A 19,870-nucleotide genomic window follows, 5' to 3' on the forward strand; every position below is an offset into this window, starting at 1 on the left:
ACAGAAGCCAGACCTTCTACCTTCTGCAACCCACAATGACCCTGGGTCCAGAGGGATAGAGAATGGGAAAGCTATCGGGGGAGGGGTGGGATATGGAGATTGGGCGTTGGGAATTGTGTGGAGTTGTACCCCTCCTACCCTATGGTTTTGTTAATTAATCCTTTCTTAAAAAAAAAAAAAAAAAAAAAAGCAACCGGGCCTTTACTTCTAGCCCCGCCCACCCATTGGCGGGTCATGTTGACGTCACGCGAAGTGTATTTCCGCTTCCTGTTTCTGGCCGCTTTCTCTCTTCCTGCCGGCTGGAATCATGGCGTCTCGTAAGGAAGGCACAGGCTCTTCCGTGACTTCTTCCAGCTCCACCACCGTTACGGTGGGAAAAGGGAAAGGCAAAGGCGGCTCCGGAGATTCTGCTGTGAAGCAAGTGCAGATTGACGGCTTGGTGAGTGTGTTTCCACTTCCTCGGGCTCACGTGGGAAGCGCATTTCCTACCCTGATTCCGCGGGACACGCTTCTTGGCCGCCTCCTACCCGGGTTCTGCGAGGCTGGATCAAAGTTTGCTTAGAAGGTTCTTTTTTTTATTTTCATGTTTTGTTTTTAAAGCCCGGAGAACAGTCTAGGATTTCAGGACTTTTTGAAGGGGAGAATAAGGAATATGTCGTTGCTTCTTGCTTGGGTCTAACCACCTGTGACTTCCATACACTGCAGCTACTCTGAGCCAGTAGGTCAACGACGTACATAAAACCACTTGTTTGGAGTAGACTTTTTTTTATTTGGTTTGGATTTCTTTTCCTTTCTGTCCTTGTTCTCTCTCTGTTTCGGGTTGAATACAAATTGTAACAGCAGGGGCAGCTGGGAAAGGGGGGCTAAAGCTAGGAGTGTGAATGACAAATTTCTGAAATCTCGTTTTGAGGTGCCACGGGGTAGGGAGTTTGGAGAAAGACTTTTCTAAGGCACATGTAGGTGGCAGATGAAGAAACAATAAGGATTTCAGGACTTTGGAAGGGGAGAGTAATTGCTTCTTGCTTGGGTCTAACCACCCGTGATTTCCTTACAGTGCAGCTACTCTGAGCCAGTGTGTCGACGACTTACATAAAACCACGTATTAGGAATAAACATTTTTTATGTTGGTTTGTCAATGTTGGGTGTCTCAGCATTTGGGTTTCTTCCTTCTTGTCTTATCTGTTTTTCGTAGTACAACAAAGTCGTTGAAAACACACCTTTGTAGCCCCTCTGCTTCGGTTTGAAAACCAAACCTAAAATTATGCCGCTTATATTGGACCAATTAATCTATGGCCCATTTCTTTTTTCCTGCTTATGCATTTTATTCATTAGAACTAATTTCATGTCCATTGTGACCCATTTTATCTGGGTAGTTTTGAGAATCAAAATGGGCAAAAGTGTGTCTATAGGCAGAGCAGTTGTCGTGTACATAGTAAATTATCATACATCTTAACAGCTGCTGTTCAGTCTGTGAAATTGTTATCACTTGTCCTGGTTATTGTAATAGACCCTTAATAAGGTGGTCTTATCCCATTCGTGATTTTAAATACTATTTGTATCTTAGTGGCTCTTAGATTTAATATTGCCAGTTTTAGGTTTTGAATGCTTCTACTGAGTACTGCCTGCTTCACATCATTGTTTGGATATTTTATAAATTTAACCAGTCTGGGATGGAGTTACTTTTTTTCTAGCTTTACACTGTCCCTTCATGTATTTTACTTCACTGCCATTCAATGAAACCACCACCTGCCTATTTGAATAAATCTGAAAATCTAGGCCCTAACCTATGTTTGTTCATTTTTTCTTTTTCTACCACAGCCAGTCACTCAGTCAATTTTGTTAGTTGTACTTCCAAAATATATCACACCTACGTGCTTTTTTTTTATTGTTGACACATTTTTGTCAGTCATGACACATTTTTGCATAGAAAAACAGAAAAATACATCATGACTTTTCCAGCAACTTAATATATCTCACTAGTTCTAGTCAGACTACATATGCAGACTACATAGGACACTCTTTAAGGTACTGCTACTTTTGTCATTTTCTCCAGTCTTATCTCATATTTCTTTTAGGCTCCAGTCATAGTGACTTTTTAGTTTTTTGTCTAAAATATTATCTCAAATGTTTCTTCCTCCTCCATGACTTCTTTTATTTAAGTCTGGGTTTAATTCTCTCTCCAACCTCCTCTTTCATAGTATTCTCTACTGCGTGTAACTGTCATGTTTATTTATTGTTTATTGTTTAAATATTTGGTATTTAGTACCAAATCTATTAACTGACATAGGATAAGTCAGTTAAATAGTTCATTATTTTTTCTATTTTACGAGATAGGTTGGTTAGCTTTTGTATTACTACTTCATGTCCTGATACCCTGATATGTTCTTTTATAGTTATTACTTTGGTAGAGCTGAGGACTTATTCATGTGTAACTTTGCTGCTGCCTGACTTTTCCCCACTCAAACACAAAGAGGCCCCTGTTCCCCAACTCACCCCTGCCGCTCTCTACCCCTTTCTCTCCCTCCACCTCCTGGTATTTTCATGTGTTGTCAGGAGTTAAACCTAGACCATATGCATGGCAAGACTTGTTCTACCTACTGAGTTATCTGTCTGACCTATCTTTTATAGATTATCTCAGTGATAGCTTAAATTTTTTTCTAAGCCTCCTTCATCCCATCCTTTATACTTTTAAAATATTCACTTAATTTGGCCCTTAAGTGAATTCAAGTCCTACCAAAATGTTGTTCTTGCTTTTGTGTCAGGTTTATTTTCCACTGTTGGAAGTTTTATAGGAACTGTATTTTCCAACCATACAAGACTATCTGACTTTTCTCTCTTTATTTTTAATTTTTTTATTAGTGATTTAATATTGATTTACAAAATTACGAGATAATGGGTATAACTGCGCCATTCCCACCACCAGAGTTCTGGATCCCCGACCCCTCCATTGGAAGCTACAGTGATTCTCCCAAGGTTGCAGAAATGGGTTAACTATTATTTCTATGGTTATCTCTAGAGATTTGCTCATTTGTATATATATATATATATATATTTGTCCCCCCTCACTTTTTTTCCCCTATGGTCTTATCTTTCCTTCCTTTCCAAGTCACACATGCACCTACTACAACATCCAAGTGTCCCTCCCTTTTTTCTCTTCTCTCTCTTGGCCCTTATGGAGTTGGAGTTCAGAGCCCTCTGGTCATCTTCTTTTATTTCTTTCCCACTGGGAGTATGGACCTAATTATTTTTAGGATGCAGAAGGTGGAAGGTCTGGCTTCTGTAATTGTTTCTCTGTTGGACATGGGTGTTGGCAGGTGGATCCAAATCCCCAGCCATTTCTGTCTTTCCCTAGTGAGGCAGGGCTCTGGGGAGGTGGAGTTTCAGGACACAATGGTGAGTTCGTCTGTCCAGGGATAGGATGTCTGACTTTTCTCTTTACAAACTAGTTTTGCTGTCTTTTTTTTAAGTTTTATTATCTTTATTTATTTATTGGATAGAGACAGCCAGAGATCAAAAGGGAAGAGGGGGGATAGAGAGGAAGAGACAGAGAGGCACCTGCAGCACTGCTTCACCACTCGTGAAGCTTTCCCCCTGCAGGTGGAGACTGGGGGACTTGAACCTGGGTCTTTGTGCATTGTAACATGTACAGTCAACCAGGCACACCACCACCTGGCGCACGCGCGCGCGCGCGCACACACACACACACACACACACACAGTCTGACTTTTTTTTTAAATGAATTTGTTTCAGCTTGAAGATTTCTCTCTCATATTGAAAAAAGGTTACTTAATGAACTTATTTTTGTTTCTTTTTAACAGTTTGATTTGGTTCTGTATATTCCAGAGGTGCTCTGTTGAAAAAAGTTAAAAAAATTTTTTTTAAAGAATTTATTTATTCATGAGAAAGATAGGAGGAGAGAAAGAAGCAGCCATCACTATGGTACATGTGCTGCTGGGGATCAAACTCAGGACCTCATGCTTGAGAGTCTAGTACGTTAGCCACTGCACCACCTCCCAGACCACGAAAAAAAAGTTTTTTAAAGATTTATTTTTTAATCGTGGTGGGGAGAGAGAGAAGAGAAGAAAAGAGAAGAGAAGTGGAGAGGAGAGAGAGAGAGAAGGGGAGAGGGAGAGATAGAGAGAGAAATAATGATGAGCACAAGCGAGTGCGAGAGCCAGAATGTCACTGGCACATGAGATCCTGGGGATCAAACTCCGGACCTCATGCTTAAGAATCCATCACTTTATCCACTGTGTCACTTCCTGCACCATGTTGTATTCTGTTTGTGATGCCCTTATTTAAAAAATGTTTGTGGATAACTACTGTTTGCCACATCTAGCTTTGTTAGATGTTTGGGTATACTGGGAGGTAAGATAGATTTAGTCCCTACCCTGGTGGCATTCTCAACTATAGATACAAATAGAAAAATAGGGAGGGTGGGAAGCCTATAACATGGCTTCACCCTCCATGAAGCTTCCGCTGGTGCCACACAGAGTGCTTCCATGTGGTGCTAGGGATTCAAACCCTGGCTACTGTGTATGGTAAAGTGTGTGCTTTACTAGGTAAATTACCTCTCAGCTTCCCAGAGATTACAATTAGCCTGGTATCTAACTGTTTTTATTCTGGCCCACTTCTCATATTATCATATTACTGTTCCCTTCATACACGAGTATTATTAGAACTTTGTCATCTCATACTAAAAATTCCAGCCATCTTTGTTTCAGACTTTGTAATTTTTTTTTGCCTCCAGGGTTATGGGGCTTGGTGCCTGTATTACTAATCCACTGCTCCTGGAGGCCATTTTTCCCATTTTGTTGCCCTTGTAGTTGATATTGTTATTGTCATGGTGGTTGTTGTCATTGGATCGACAGAAAGAGAGAGAGGAGGGGAAGACGGGGGGGGGGGGGGGCGGGGGGATAGACACCTACAGACCTGCTCTTTTGAAGTGACCCACTGCAGGTGGGGAGCTGGGGGCTCAAACTGGGATCCTTACACTGGTCCTTGTGCTTTGTGCCATGTGCGCTTAGCCCCCCCCCCCTTTTTTTTTTTAACCAGAGCACTGCTCAGCTCTGACTTATGGTGGTGCTGGGGATTGAACCTCAGACTTTGGCACCTCAGGCATGAGAGTATGTTTGCATAACCATTATGCTATCTACTTTTGCCCATGTTTCATACTTTGTGTTCCATTCTTAGCCCCCACATTTTTTTTCCTCTTGAAGTCTGTGGTTAAAGAGTCACCAGAGAGTAGGGGGAGATAGTGTAATGGTTATGCAAAGAGTCTTTGATGCCTGAAGCTCCAAAGTCCCAGGTTCAATCCAGAGTTGAACAGTGTGCTGCTTAAAAAGATAATTAAAAAAAAAAAAGAAGAGTCGCCAGAGACTTAGCTCACTTGGTATGACATGTGCCTAGGTTTGAGCTCTGCCACTACATCAGTGGTGGAAGCTTTGGTTTCCCCATCCCAGTTCTGGCCTCTCCTCTACTCTTCCATATATCTGAAAAATGTCTACCCAGAACTGTGAAATTGCATATGCGTGATTACCCCCCCCTCCAATATTTGAGATGAGACATTTGTGATTTAAGTACTGTTAGAAGAGTCTGCCACGGGAGTTGGCCGGTAGCACAGTGGGTTAAGTGCATGTGGCACAAAGCGCAAGGATCGGCATAAGGATCCGGGTTTGAGCCCCCAGCTCCCTCCGCACCTGCAGGGGAGTCACTTCACAAGTGGTGAAGCATTCTATATATATGGTGAAGCATATATATAGAATCTGCCACTCATTTCATTAAGATCTTTTTTTTTTTAAACCAGAGCAATGCTCATCTCTAGCTTATGTTGATGCTGGGGATTGGATCTGGGATCCCAGAAGCCTCAGGCTTGGAAGTCATTTAGCATAACCCATTGTGCTGTCTCCCCAGCATATTAATATTAATAACTATAATACATGATATATACATATATGCAAAATAGTGTCTAAAATATATAATTTAATCATAAATATTCTGCTATTCACTGTGAGAAATAGAATATTAGAACTATCTTTTTAAAATCGTTTTAATGAGAAACTTCTTTTTAAAAAATACTTATTTTTTAAAAAATATTTATTATTCCCTTTTGTTGCCCTTATTGTTGTTGTAGTTATTGTTGTTGTTGTTATTGATATCATTGTTGTTGGATAGGACAGAGAGAAATGGAGAGAGGAGGGTAAGACGGGGAGAGAAAGATAAGACACCTGCAGACGTGCTTCAACACTTGTGAAGCAACTCCCCTGCAAGTGGGGGGCTGGGACTTGAACTGGGATCCTTAAGCCTGTTCTTGCGGCTTTGCGCTACCTATGCTTAACCCTATGTGCTACCGCCTGACTCCCTGAGAAACTTCTTTTTTATTATAATTTTTATTTATAAAATGGAAACACCGACAAGACTATAGGATAAGAGGGGCACAGTTCCCACCGCTAGAACTCCGTATCCCATCCCATCCCTTGAAAGCTTTCCTATTCTTTATCCCCCTGGGAGCATAGACCCAGGATCACTAGGGGGTGCAGAAGGCGGGAGGTCTGGCTTCTGTAATAGCTTCTCCGCTGAATGTGAGTGTTGACAGGTCGATCCATACTCCCAGCCAGTTTCTCTCTTTCCCTAGTGGGATAGAGCTCTGGGGAAGTGGGGTCCCAGGACACATTGGTGGGGTCGTCTGCCCAGGGAAGTCCTGTTGGTCTAGAACTATCTTTGAAGGCCCTATATTTCATTCTTCACTCCCACCCCTTCTCTCTGCCTTGTAATCATGATAGTAAACTTTATTTTAGTGATTTCTTGGGTTTTCTTTCTAATTTCACCACAATATTCCTGGATAATTTATTTGTTATATCTAGTTATGTTAATATGAATTTGTAGTATTTGTTCTCCTATGTCTTGACATGGATGCATAACTAACATCATGATTTGTGATTAGTCTGTCTTATGCATCCTAGATGCAAAACTGCTTCACTCTTTGCCTGTTTTGAATAATGCAGCAGTGAACACAGGTGCATGTATATGTCTCTTCTAATTAGTGTTTTTTTTTTTTAGATTTTATTTATTTATTAATGATAAAGATAGGAGGAGAGAGAAAGAACCAGACATCACTCTGGCATATGTGCTGCCAGGGATCGAACTCAGGACCTCATGCTTGAGAATCCAAAGCTTTATCACTACACCACCTTCCGGACTACATTCTAATTAGTGTTTGAAGTGCCCTTTAGATAACTGCCTACGAGTGGTATTGCTGGATCACTGGTACTTGCATTTGTTTTGTTTAAGGACTATGCGTACAAGCTTTCAAGGAGGCTGCAGCAGCTTGCATTCTGACCAGCAATGAAGCATTTTTTTTTTCTCTCTACAACTTTGGTTTTCCTGATTTATTGATGGAAGCCATTCTCTTAGATGTGAGATAGTATCTCAGTGTACATTTCTCTGATGGTAAGTGAAGTGGAGCATTTCTTCATGTCTCTGTGGGTTGTGTATGTCTCTTTAGAAAACTGTTTAGTTCTTTTTAGTGTGTTATTTCTGCTGCTTTTCTGTATCGATTCTCTATAAATGTTTGATTCAGTTGCTTGTCTGAAGTACAGATACTTTCTCCCATTTATTGGGTTGTCTGGTTTTCCTTGTGTAGTTTGCTTTCGATGTGTAGAAGCTTTTTAGTTTCATATGATTCAGTCTACTTACTTTTGTATTCATTTCCTATGCCCAGGGTGTTGGGTCTCCAAATTCAACTTTGATGTGAAGATACTGCAAAGTTTCACCGACATTTTCTTTTTTTTTTCCCCCCTTTTCTTGCCCTTGTTTATTGTTGTTGTTGTGATTATTATTGTTATTGCTGTCATTGTTGGATAGGACAGAGAGAAATGGAGAGAGGAGAGGAAGACAGAGGAGGAGAGAAAGACATCTGCAGACCTGTTTTGCCACTTATGAAGTGATCCCCCTGCAGATGGGTAGCTGGAGGCTCGAACCTGGATGCTTATGCTGTCTTTGTGCTTTGGGCCATGTGTGCTTAACCCACTACACAACTGCCTGGCCCCCCTCTTTTTTTAAATTAATTAAAAAAAATTATCTTTATTTATTGGATAGAGACAGCCAGAAATCGAGAGGGTAGGAGAGATAGGGAGAGACAGAGACGTCTGTAGTCCTGCTTCACCACTTGAAAAGCCTTCCCCCTGCAGGAGGGGACCAGGGGTTCGAACCCAGGTCCTTGAGCACTGTAATTAATATGTGCACTCAACCAGGTGTGCTACCACCTGCCCCCCGACATTTTCTTCTATAAACTTCAGATTTCCTGGTCCATTTTGGTTTGACTTTTTTTTTTTAGTGTATGGTGTTATGTGGCGGTCTAGTTTCACTTTTCTATGTGTCTGTTTAGTTTTCTCAGTACCATCTGTTGAAGAGACCTTCTTTACCCTATTGAATGGTTTTGACCCCTTTGTCATAGTTGTGTATGTGTGGGCTCATTTCAGTTCTGCTCCATTGATCCATGTCAGACAGGCAAAATTAGACCTTAGTAAGTAGGTCTAATTTCAAACTTTCTCCTCACCTACTATATAAGGTGACTTTAGTGTTTTGATGTTTGAGAAATACTAATCCTGTCCATAGTGATCTCTTTATTTATTTTCCCTTTTGTTGCCCTTGTTTTTTTATTGTTGTTGTAGTTATTATTGTTGTTGATGATGATGTCGTTGTTAGATAAGACAGAGAAATGGAGAGAGGAGAGGAAGATAGTGGGAGAGAAAGATAAGACACCTGCAGATCTGCTTCACCGCCTGTGAAGCGTCCCTCCTGCAGGTGGGGAGCCCCGGGCTTGAACTGGGATTTTTGGGCCGGTCCTTGCGCTTTGTGCCACGTGTGCTTAACCCGCTGCACTACCGCTCGACTCCCTTGGCCTTATTATTTTTATTTTTATTTATTTATTTTTAAAATTTTTTATTTAAGAAAGGATTAGTGAACAAAAGCATAAGGTAGGAGGGGTACAACTCCACACACTTCCCAACACCCAATCCCCATAACCCACCCCCTCCCATGGTAGCTTTCCCATTCTCTATCCCTCTGGGAGCATGGACCCAGGGTCGTTGAGGGTTGCAGAAGGTAGAAGGTCTGGCTTCTGTAATTGCTTCCCCGCTGAACATGGGCGTTGACTGGTCGGTCCATACCCCCAGTCTGCCTCTCTCTTTCCCTAGTAGGGTGTGACTCTGGGGAAGCTGAGCTCCAGGACAACCTTATTATTTTTAACATTTTAATAAAATGGTATTACTTTTGTCTCTTAGGTTTTTAAATTTTTTATATTTATTTATTTCGTTTTGTTGTCCTTGTTTTATTGTTGTAGTTTTTATTGATGTCGTTGTTGGATAGGAAAGAGAGAAATGGAGAGAGGAGGGGAAGACAGAGGGGGAGAGAAAGAGAGAGGCTTGCAGACTTGCTTCACCACCTGTAAAGCCACTCCCCTGCAGGTGGAGAGCTGGGGACTCAAACCAGGATCCTTACGCTGGTCCTTGTGCTTTGCGCCACGTGCGCTTAACCCACTGAGCTACCGCCTGACTCCCTTAGGTTTTTTTTTTTTTAATTTTTATTTATAAAATGGAAGTATTGACAAGGCTGTAGGATAAGAGTGGTACAGTTCCACACAGTTCCCACTCCCAGAACTCTGTATCCCATCCCATTCCTTGAAAGCTTTCCTATTCTTTATCCCTCTGGGAGTATGGACCCAGGATCATTATGGGGTGCAGAAGGTGGAAGGTCTGGCTTCTGTAATTGCTTCTCTGCTGAACATGGGCGTTGATAGGTCAATCTATACTCCTAGCTTGTCTCTCTATTTCCCTAGTGGGGCAGAGCTCTGGGGAAGTGGGGCTCCAGGACATAGTGGTGGGGCCATTTGCCCAGGGAAGTTAGGTTGACATTCATGGTATCATCTGGAACCTGATGGCAGAAAAAAACATCAAGATATAAACCAGAACAAATTGTTGACTAATTAATGGACCTAAAGCTTAAGAGTATTGCAGATGCAGATTTGGGGTCTCCATTTTGGAAAAAGCTAATAGGTCTATTTTAGCTGTATTGCAGTGGGAACATGAATTAACTAGTTTTTGCCTGAGCGTGACAGCTAACATGCAGGTGGACCCAAGTTATTATGTGGGGAGATTGTGTCATAGTTGTGTCTCCTAGTTTTATTTAAACGAGTTCCTTCCCTATTTCAGTCAGATAGTGAAACTTTTTAAACACTAAAACTTTAGTCATCTTAATTGCAAAAACCTTCTGAAGTATGTTACGTAGCTTTCTGTCTAGTTTTTCTGTCTCTTTAGTCAAAGTATGGAGCATAGTCTTAAAATATTTCATTAATTTAGTTTTGTCAAGAACATTTTTACCATAATTGAGAGTGGTCCTCAAATTATATTGTGTGTACACACACATACAGCCGCGCGCACACACACGCACACGTTTTTTAATTTTACCAGAGCACTGCCCAGCTGTGGCTTGTAGTGGTGGTGGGGATTGAACCTGGGACCTTGGACCCTCAAGAATGAAAGTCATTTTGCATAACTTATGCTATCTCTGCAACCTTGTCATATTTTATATAATAAACATTAAGTGCCTAAACATAAAGACTAAATTTTTGTGCACTCTGATTAAGGATTAAATTAGGTGTGCAGTCTGACATTTTGATTGCTGGGTTTTTAAATTTTTTTTGCTTTGACAAGATGACACATGATCTTATACAATAATAAAGCATATGACATACATTACTGTATCTTGAGATCTCCAGGAGCTGATAGTCCTAAGGTGACTATGTCATAAGATTTAGACTCATCATATCTTGCCATCCTGATTCATTCTTCTTTGTTATAGCTGCTTTATACATAGTAAGAATTCATTAGGTGTTGGCTCTAAGTACACATGCTAGCTAGTATTCAAAGAACTTTACATGTACTGTATGTTAAAGCTGGTTAGCAACTCAGTAGGAGCCATTATTATCCTCATTTAATATTTAAGTGTGCAGCCTGACATTTTTATTTTTATTTTTTTATTCCTTGCTATGACAAGGTGTTAATACTGATCAACATAAAGATTATGAGACTTGATTAATGTCAAGCTAGGGGAAATAGAAGTAGAGGTATTCACAAATTAATTCATCTACTGCTCCTTGCTTGGGCAATAGGAAGTGTATTTTCCAGAATTTAGGTCTCTTATGGACTTGTAGCTTTCAATTATATGAGAAAGTCACTGAAGGTGGTTCCTAATTTGTCATGGTTTGTTTAATTTAGGATCATTTATTTTTATTGGTTTCTCTTGATGTGAGAGCAATATACATGGCAGTAGAAATTGTACAGGAAAATTTTGAATTTTGATATTCTCAGGATACTGGGAAGATTGCAGTGAATGATTGACAGCTCCTACACTAATAGCCTACACATTTTCCCACTTTCTGTACATTATCCAGCAAATTACATGCAATTCAGCACTTTATTATAAAATAGACTTTGTTATATGATCCTACCCAGCTGTAGGCTAAAAACGTAAGTGTTCAAGGCATATTTAAGATAGATGTGACAAAAATGATGTTTGCTAGGTGATGTGTATTAGAAACTTTCTGGCTCTTAGTACTTTCAGTATCTGATATGCTTGTCAGGAAGTAACCCCATTATAAATTGAAGATCAGTATATTAGAATCTTCATAATTAATAATCTGTAATTATGGGAAATTATTTGTAGCTAAAAGAAGCCAATTTAGTAAATATTTTCAAGTTTGGAAAAAGATACTTCAGTTTAAGATGCACACCAATTAAGATACTAGCGAATTAACACGGAAGGGACTATCAATAGGAAGTGTATTATGGAGAATTGGGAGATCTGGAGGGTATTCTTTTTGTTGTTGTTGTTGTTAGCAGTTCTCAGTTTTAGAATAATTCGTGTCAAGTATTGCAATGGTGAATCCTGCAGCCTCAGTTCTTTGCTCAATATTGATGTATGTATCTGTATAACAGTCTTAAAAGGAATGTGCAAATCAGTCCACCCCTTGTGAACCCTTCTCTGTAAAGTTCCAAGTCTTAGAATCTTCTCCACTAGTGTTTTTCCTTGAAGTCTTGAAAGACATCCATATTGGTCCTTCGACTTTTAGATTCTTCTCCGCACCTTTGGTCATGTAAGCACACACTTCCTCCGTAGACTGCGTGTTGTGTTGGGTAGGATAATTCTAATTTGTTAACTCTTCACCTCTAGACCCACAGGAGTCTTTCTAATGTCTCTTTAAAAACCATGGCTGTGCTACAGCTTCTTGGAAGAGCAAATACTGTTCCACTTGCTACCACATCCTCAAAGAGGAGGCCTTCTTTAATAAGGGAGTTTACTTCCCTTCAGATGGCAAGTCTAAGTTCAGATCATCATTATTCTGTTTCATTATGCTTCTAAGTTTTATATAGTCCTACAAGTATTATTCAGGACATTGGTCCTCTCCTATAAGGTCAGAGGGCTTGTTGAAGTATATTGCCTTATTTTTAAAGATTTAGTTGTTTATTAATGATAGGGAATGTGAATTAGAGAAAAACTTTGGTACATATGGTACTAGAGATGACACTCAGGACTTCGTGTTTGAGGGCCCAACACTTTTATTCACTGGACCACCTCCCAGGCTGCCCATGCCTTTTTTTTTTTTTTTTTTGGTTGTTTGAAAATTGTTTTATTAAGGACATGATTTAAAAAAAAATTTTTTTTATATTTATTCCCTTTTGTTGTCCTTGTTTTATTGTTGTAGTTATTATTGATGTCGGCATTGTTGGATAGGACAGAGAGAAATAGAGGAGGGGAAGACAGGGGGAGAGAAAGACAGACACCTGCAGACCTGCTTCACCACCTGTGATGCGACTCCTCTGCAGGTGGGGAGTCAGGGGCTCGAACCAGGATCCTTATGCGGTCCTTGTGCCTTGCGCCACCTGTGCTTAACCCGCTGTGCTACCGCCCGACTCCCAAGGACATGATTAAGAAAAAAATATTTTATTTATTCATGAAAGGGATAGGAGAGAGAAAGAACCAGGCATCACTCTGGTACATGTGCTGCTGGGGATTGAACCCCAGGACGTCATGCTTGAGAATCTAATGCTTTATCCACTGCGCCACCCAGACCACTTAAGGACATGATTTATAGGCCAGCAGCTGCCATGCAGTTATATTATCTTTTTAAAAATTTTTTTAATTTTTTTAATATTTATTTATTCCCTTTTGTTGCCCTTGTTGTTTTATTGATGTCGTTGTTGGATAGATCAGAGAGAAATGGAGAGAGGAGGGGAAGATGAAGGGGAGAGAGATAGATAGACACCTGCAGACCTGCTTCATAGCGTGTGAAGCGACTCCCTTGCAGGTGGGGAGCCGGGGGCTCAAACCAGGATCCTTACGCTGGTCCTTGCGCTTCACGTCACCTGTGCTTAACCCACTGCACTACCGCCCAACTCCCACAGATTTATTATCTTATCTCCACGTGATAGATGTCTGCACACCAATCCCAGTACCAACTTAAGCCCTCCTTTGCCCTGGTGCACCATGTCCCCAACTAGTTACCAACAGCCTCCTGTCTCCCTTGCCCCAGAAGTTTTGACTTTATTGTAACATGTACTTTACTATTGTAAAAAAGTTTTAAACAGCTTTTTTAAAAAAAATTATTTATTAATGGAAAGCTAGGAGAGAGAGAAAGAACCAGACATCACTCTGGTACATATGCTGCTGGGGATTGAACTCAGGACCTCATGCTTGAGAGTCTAGTGCATTAGCCACTGTGCCACTTCCTGGACCACAGAAATTCTATTTTTATAAGATATTCTTCCTTTTTATTTTACCAAGTTCCATAGGTGAAAGCTTCTAACTTTATAGCTGACGTGAAAATGCGGTTATATTTACTTTTCTATTGGAAATTGATTCTTGGTTTTGTTTTTATGACTATTGCTTATGTTATGGTATTTGTATATTTCATTTAGCACTGTATGAGAAAATACACTTGAAGTAGCTTATTATTTATTTATTTTTTTGTGCCTGTAAACTGCTATTTGTAGAATTCTGTAACATGTGAGATTCCCAAACAGACGTGACGGGCCTAGATCTCAAATAATTTACTCTTTCCAGAGAGACAGGCTGGGAGTATGGATCGACCTGTCAACGCCCATGTTCAGCAGGGAAGCAATTAGAGAAGCCAGACCTTCAAACTTCTGCATCCCACAATGACCCTGGGTCCATACTCCCAGAGGAATAAAGAATAGGAAAGCTATCGGGAGGGTATGGGATACAGAGTTCTGGTGGTGGGAATTGTGTGAAGTTGTACCCCTTTTGTCCTATGGTAAATTAGTCAACAATTCCTTCTTATAAATAAAAAAATTTTTTTAAATGATTTTTCCATTGTTACTGGTCGTCTCCATCAGGAACAACATAATAAACCCCTTTGTGGGCTCCCATAGGACGTTGCCCTCAATGTGGATCAACAACAGTAGAGAATGTTCCACCTTCTGAAGGGAGGCTGGACAACATACTTGATATCTTCCACCTGAGGAAGATGAGTCTGAAATTGGGGCAGCTTGGAACATTCCTATTCATGACCACAGAATGTGAGCTCAGATCTACCGGGATTGCAGAGGTCACATAGGCTCCTAAACTGAATATGGGCCCCAGATCACATCAAATCAGTGGGGTTTACAGTCAACAATATTTATACACCTTTCCTATATTTGGGAGCTACTCTCTTCCCTGATACAGTTTTCTGGTCCTTTTTCCAGCCATGACATCATCTCCCCAGACAATAACTTAGATCCACCTGCATATCACATGTTAGGCTCAGGAAAAAGAAAGTATAGTCTTGGGCTCTTTGGAATATAAAATAGCTATCTATAAAACAGAGAAACCCCCCCCCCCAACTTTTCATATGAACTTTTCCAGCCTTTAGGTTCATGATTAGTCAACAGTTTTTTGGCTTTGTATGTTAACTCTTTTTTCAGCCATCAGGTTCCAGATACTAACATGATGCTAACCGGACTTTCCTGGGCAGACAACTCCATCAGTGTGTTCTGGAGCCCTGCTTCCCCAGAACCCCACCCTACTAGGGAAAGAGAGGCTGGGAGTATGGATTGACCTGTCAACGCCCATGTTCAGTGGGGAAGCAGTTACAGAAGTCAGACCTTCCACCTTCTGTACTCCATAGTGACCCTGGGTCCATACTCCCAGAGGGTTTAATAAAGAATAGGAAAGCTATCAGGAGAGGGCATGGGACACGGAGTTCTGGTGGTGGGAATTGTGTGGAGTTGTACCCCTGTTATCCTATGGTTTTTGTCAGTGTTTTCTTTTTATAAATACAAATTAAAAAAAAAGAATTCTGTAATATGGTTATATCCTATAAGAGTTATATTCAATAGCTAAGAACAGTGCAGTCTGCATATCTAGTTGATGATAAACGATACTTGTTTCATTAAAACCGAAAAGGGCTGAAATGAATAGTGGTAAATGCCAAGGTTTTGTTCTATATTTTTCTTGATACTGTTATCAAGTCTATACATATATGAAAAAGTTGACTCAGTCAAATAGTGGTGGCTCAATATAACCTTAGTAACAAAGAAGCCAAAAATCCAAAAAATTTTAACCTGTTGGGAGTAACTATAAGCAGAATTTTGACATTAAGATTTATGGTGATACTGGGTATTGAACCTGGGACCTTTGGTGCCCTAGGCATGAAAGGGTTTTTGCATAACCATGATGCATCTCTCCAGTCTACCTTCTGTACTTTTTAAAACAGCAACAGTTGAAGAGTAACAGTTTATTTTTTATTTATTTATTTTTTTTAATTATCTTTATTTATTGGATAGAGACAGGCAGAAATCAGGCGGGAAGGGGGTGATAGAGAGGGAGAGAGACAGAGAGACACCTGCAGCCCTGCTTCACCACTTGCAAAGCTTTCCCCCTGCAGGTGGGGACCGGGGGCTCGAACCCAGATCCTTGAGCATTGTAACATGTGCACTCAACCAGGTGCGCCACCACCCGGCCCCAGAAGAGTAACAGTTTAAATGCTATACTGTTTTTCTGTTTTTAAGCATTTTAAAGTTAACATATTACTCTCTAGTATGCTTTTTTAAAATTTTTATTTATTTATTTTTCTTTTTTGTTGCCCTTGTTTATTGTTGTTGCTGTCGTTGTTGTTAGATAGGACAGAGAGAAATCTAGAGAGGAGGGGAAGATAGAGAGGAGGAGAGAGATGGACACCTACAGACGTGCTTCACAGCCTGTGAAGTGACTCCCTTGTAGGTGGGGTAATATGTTTTATAGACTAGTTTGCTTTTCCAATTCCAGATTGTAGTTTTGTTTCTTGGCACTGTTGCCACACAAAAATGTGATCTTCCTTCTCCCCTCCTTTTTTCTGGGGATTGACATCTGGACTGACTTTTTCAGAGTGACACCATAGCTCCAAAACTTCCCCTGGTTCCTTAGGAATCAGGTTAAAGCAAAACCCTTTCAGATGAGCTTTCTGGTCCCTAAAAGCTATGACTTAAAAAAAAAAACATATTAATCATTACAGATTTGTTGATTTTCATTTATTATTTTTTTAAAAAAAGATTTTATTTATTAATGAGAAAGGAGAAGAGAGAGAGCCAGATGTCATTCTGGTACATAATTGCCTGGGACTGAACTCGGGATCTCATGCTTGCATCTCCCAGACCACTTCTTTTCTTTTCTTTTCTTTTTTCTTTTCTTTTCTCTTCTCTTTTCTTTTCTCTTTTCTTTTCTTTTAAATTAAGTATTTCTTCATTATAGATGTATACATTTATTCATTACAGATGTATTTTATCCGTTACAGTCTGCCTAGGACACCTAGGTTTTTGGTGTATCTTTCATCATTTCTTAGAATCTCCCTTGAATTAAGAGCCTCAGAAAACTTTTTTTTTTTTTTTAGTTAATATCTATTGTGAGCACTATACATTTCTTGACTATTGCCAAAGCCTTTTGTGACTGGTCATACAGATTCCACCTCTTCTTTTCCCTCTCACTATCCTTTTTTTCCTTTTTTTTAAAAAAAATTTATTTATAAAAAGGAAACACTGACAAAAACCATAGGATAAGAGGAGTACACCCTCACACAATTCCCACCACCAGACATTATCCTCTTTTTTGGCAGAGAGAGAATGAGAAAGACCAAAGCACTGAAACTTCAATGTGGTGGGGACTGTGTTCAAACTTAGGTTGCACACATGGAGATTCCATTTTCCTAGTTGGTCACCACAAACAATACTGCTAAGCAAATGTAAGTTTAGTTTAAGGTTAGCCTTGAAAGCAGCCTTACCTTTGCATAGAATAAAATCCTCATTTTACTTTTTGGGCAGAGATGCATATTCTATTTTGTTCTGAAGGACATCTTGACAGAGGTAAATAAATCACCTCGGGTTGCTGTAGCAAACCTATATTGCAAAGCTGAAGCCCTTTCATTATACTAAACCTGTGATGCACAGCCATTACACGGGGAATATGTGCACGGGCTGCACAGATGAGAAGGCGAAAGAGAAAAGGAAGGTAATGAAAAAATGCTTGCACTTTCATTCCCACCTTCAACCACCTTCTTCCTGGAGGCAATCACAGTCATTCTTTTTTAATGTTTTCTTCTGGGCCTAGTTTAGTAAGTTAAGCCTCTTACTAAGGAAATAGAAAGAAACTAGTCAAAGCACCTACAAATGACTGAAAAGCTTTCGAATTAAGTAGTGTGTTCATGCTCTTGAATACAGTGAAACACGTGTTAGGAGGTAGACAACTCACAACCATTTTATTATTATTATTTTAAAACCTGTTTTCTTTTTTCCTTTTTTTTTTGATATTTACATTTATTTATTATTGGATAGAGACAGAAATGGAGAGGGTAGGGGGAGATTGAGAAGGAGAGAGAGAAAAAGACACCTGCAGCCCTGCTTCACCACTTGTGAAGCTTTCCCCCTGCAGGTGGGTCCAGGGGCTTGAACCCAGGTCCTCGTGCACTGTAACGTGAGTGCTTAACCAGGTGTGCCACTGCCAGGTCCCTTAAATTTGTTTTCTATCAAAGAGAAAATGAATTTTTTTTCCCTAACTAGTGCTGCTTTTTTAAACCTTTTAAAAATATTTTAAATGATTCTTTAAACTTATCTTTATTTGTTGGATAAAGACAGCCAGAAATTTAGAGGGTAGGGGGAGATAGAGAGACATCTGCTGCAGCACTGCTTCACCTCTCTCAAAAGCTTTCCCCCTGCAGGTGAAGAGGGAGGCTTGAACCTGGGTCCTTTTGCATTGATTGTAACACATGCGCTCAACTAAGTGCGCCATGACCCAACCCCCCAACTTTAACTTTTTTAAAATATGTTTTTATTTATTATTGGATAGAGAGAGAAAATGAGAGTAGAAAAGGGAAGGAGGGAGAAAGAGAGGGAGTCCTGCAGCCCTCCTTCACCACCTGTGAAGCTTTCCCTCTGCAGATGGGGACCAGGGGCTTTAACCTGGGCTCTTGAGTACTTTAATGTGAGTGCTTAACCTTGTTGCACCACTGCCTGCTCCCCCCCAACTAGAACGTTTAATTACTCATTTTACTTTACAGAAATGACCTGTTATACATGAGGAAATTTGCATATTGGTATACATTTATTTGGTAGAGTAGAAATTTAATTTTCCCGATTAAATACTCTTAGCATTTAACATGTAATTATTATACATCGTATGCTTGATTTCATCAGTATGCTTTTTTCTTGATGAGTTTTATGATCACTGTTCCATATCTCTTGGATTTCTTCAGGGTACTTCTCTTCTATTTTCCAACAATTAAGAATCAGTTTAACTTGGAAAATGTGGTTCATCAATGAGCATGAAATCTAGGAGGATAATCATGAAATATGCTATTTAAACTAAAATATTATAGAGTTGATATTGATTAAGTATATTAGAGCATTATAACTGTTCCCTTATATGTCAGGAGCAAAATATCCTTTTCCTTTACTGCAGTTAATTTTTTTAACATCAGAACTTAATGGTAGTGACTTTAAGTCTTATTTATTATTTGATTTAGTCAGTTATGAAATAGAACCCATACCCCACTTGAGCCCTAAAGTGTGTTAAATTTAAGACTGATACTGTGTCTACTTTTTGAATTTACATTTTGGCAATGGCTTTCTTTGTTCAGTGTGACTTTACAGTATGTGTGAAGGGAAAGTATGTGGAGATGCAGGGCTTTTTCAGGCTTAAATTCTCCTGTAGCAATAGCTGTTATTTGACAGTGATTGATGTAAGAAATTCAGACTGTGGACCTTACCTCCCAGAATCTTTCAAAGTGGAATAAAGCCAGCCAGGAATTATGCATCTTGTCTAATGTCTTTGGCAAGCAGTTTGGGCCTTGCCTTTTCATTTTAGAATTCTAAGGACAATGGGCTGGATCAAGTCCTTTCAGCAAGGCTAATGATGTTTTTAAGGAAAATTGCACCTCTCTGTTACTGATCAAACCCCCCCCCCCACTCTCAATTGTTGGGAAAGTCATGGCACATTTTTTCTATGCAAAAATGCATCATGACTTTCCCGATGGCTCAGTACATACATGTTTTATTTTACTCAGAGCTCTGCTCAGATATGGCTTATGGTGGGTGGTACTAGGGCTTAAACCTGGGACTTTTGGTGCCTCAGGCAAGGAAGTCTTTGCATAACCATTATATTGTCTCCCCCAGTCCCACACATAGACATTTTTTACACATATGTATTTTTATTTATTTTTTTTATTTTTGAGAGAAACACCAGAGCACTGCTCAGCTCTGGCTTATGGTGGTGCAAGGGATTGAACCTGGGGTTTTGGAGCCTCAGGCATGAGAATCTCTGCATAACCATTATACTATCTCCC

At 40.0% G+C, this 19,870-nt stretch overlaps 1 protein-coding gene across 1 annotated transcript in view; it reads left to right on the forward strand.

The window, feature by feature from the left end:
• The first annotated feature begins 281 nt into the window (after positions 1-281).
• Positions 282-19,870, forward strand: part of EIF3H (eukaryotic translation initiation factor 3 subunit H) — a 98,372-nt gene continuing 78,783 nt past the window's right edge. The window contains exon 1 of the mRNA XM_007516656.3: positions 282-439. Within this exon, the coding sequence (XP_007516718.1) occupies positions 308-439 (132 nt within the window). The 5' untranslated portion in view covers positions 282-307. The remainder of the gene's footprint in view (positions 440-19,870) is intronic.

Source organism: Erinaceus europaeus, chromosome 1 (genome assembly GCF_950295315.1).
Source record: "Erinaceus europaeus chromosome 1, mEriEur2.1, whole genome shotgun sequence".
NCBI classification, from domain to species: domain Eukaryota; kingdom Metazoa; phylum Chordata; class Mammalia; order Eulipotyphla; family Erinaceidae; genus Erinaceus; species Erinaceus europaeus.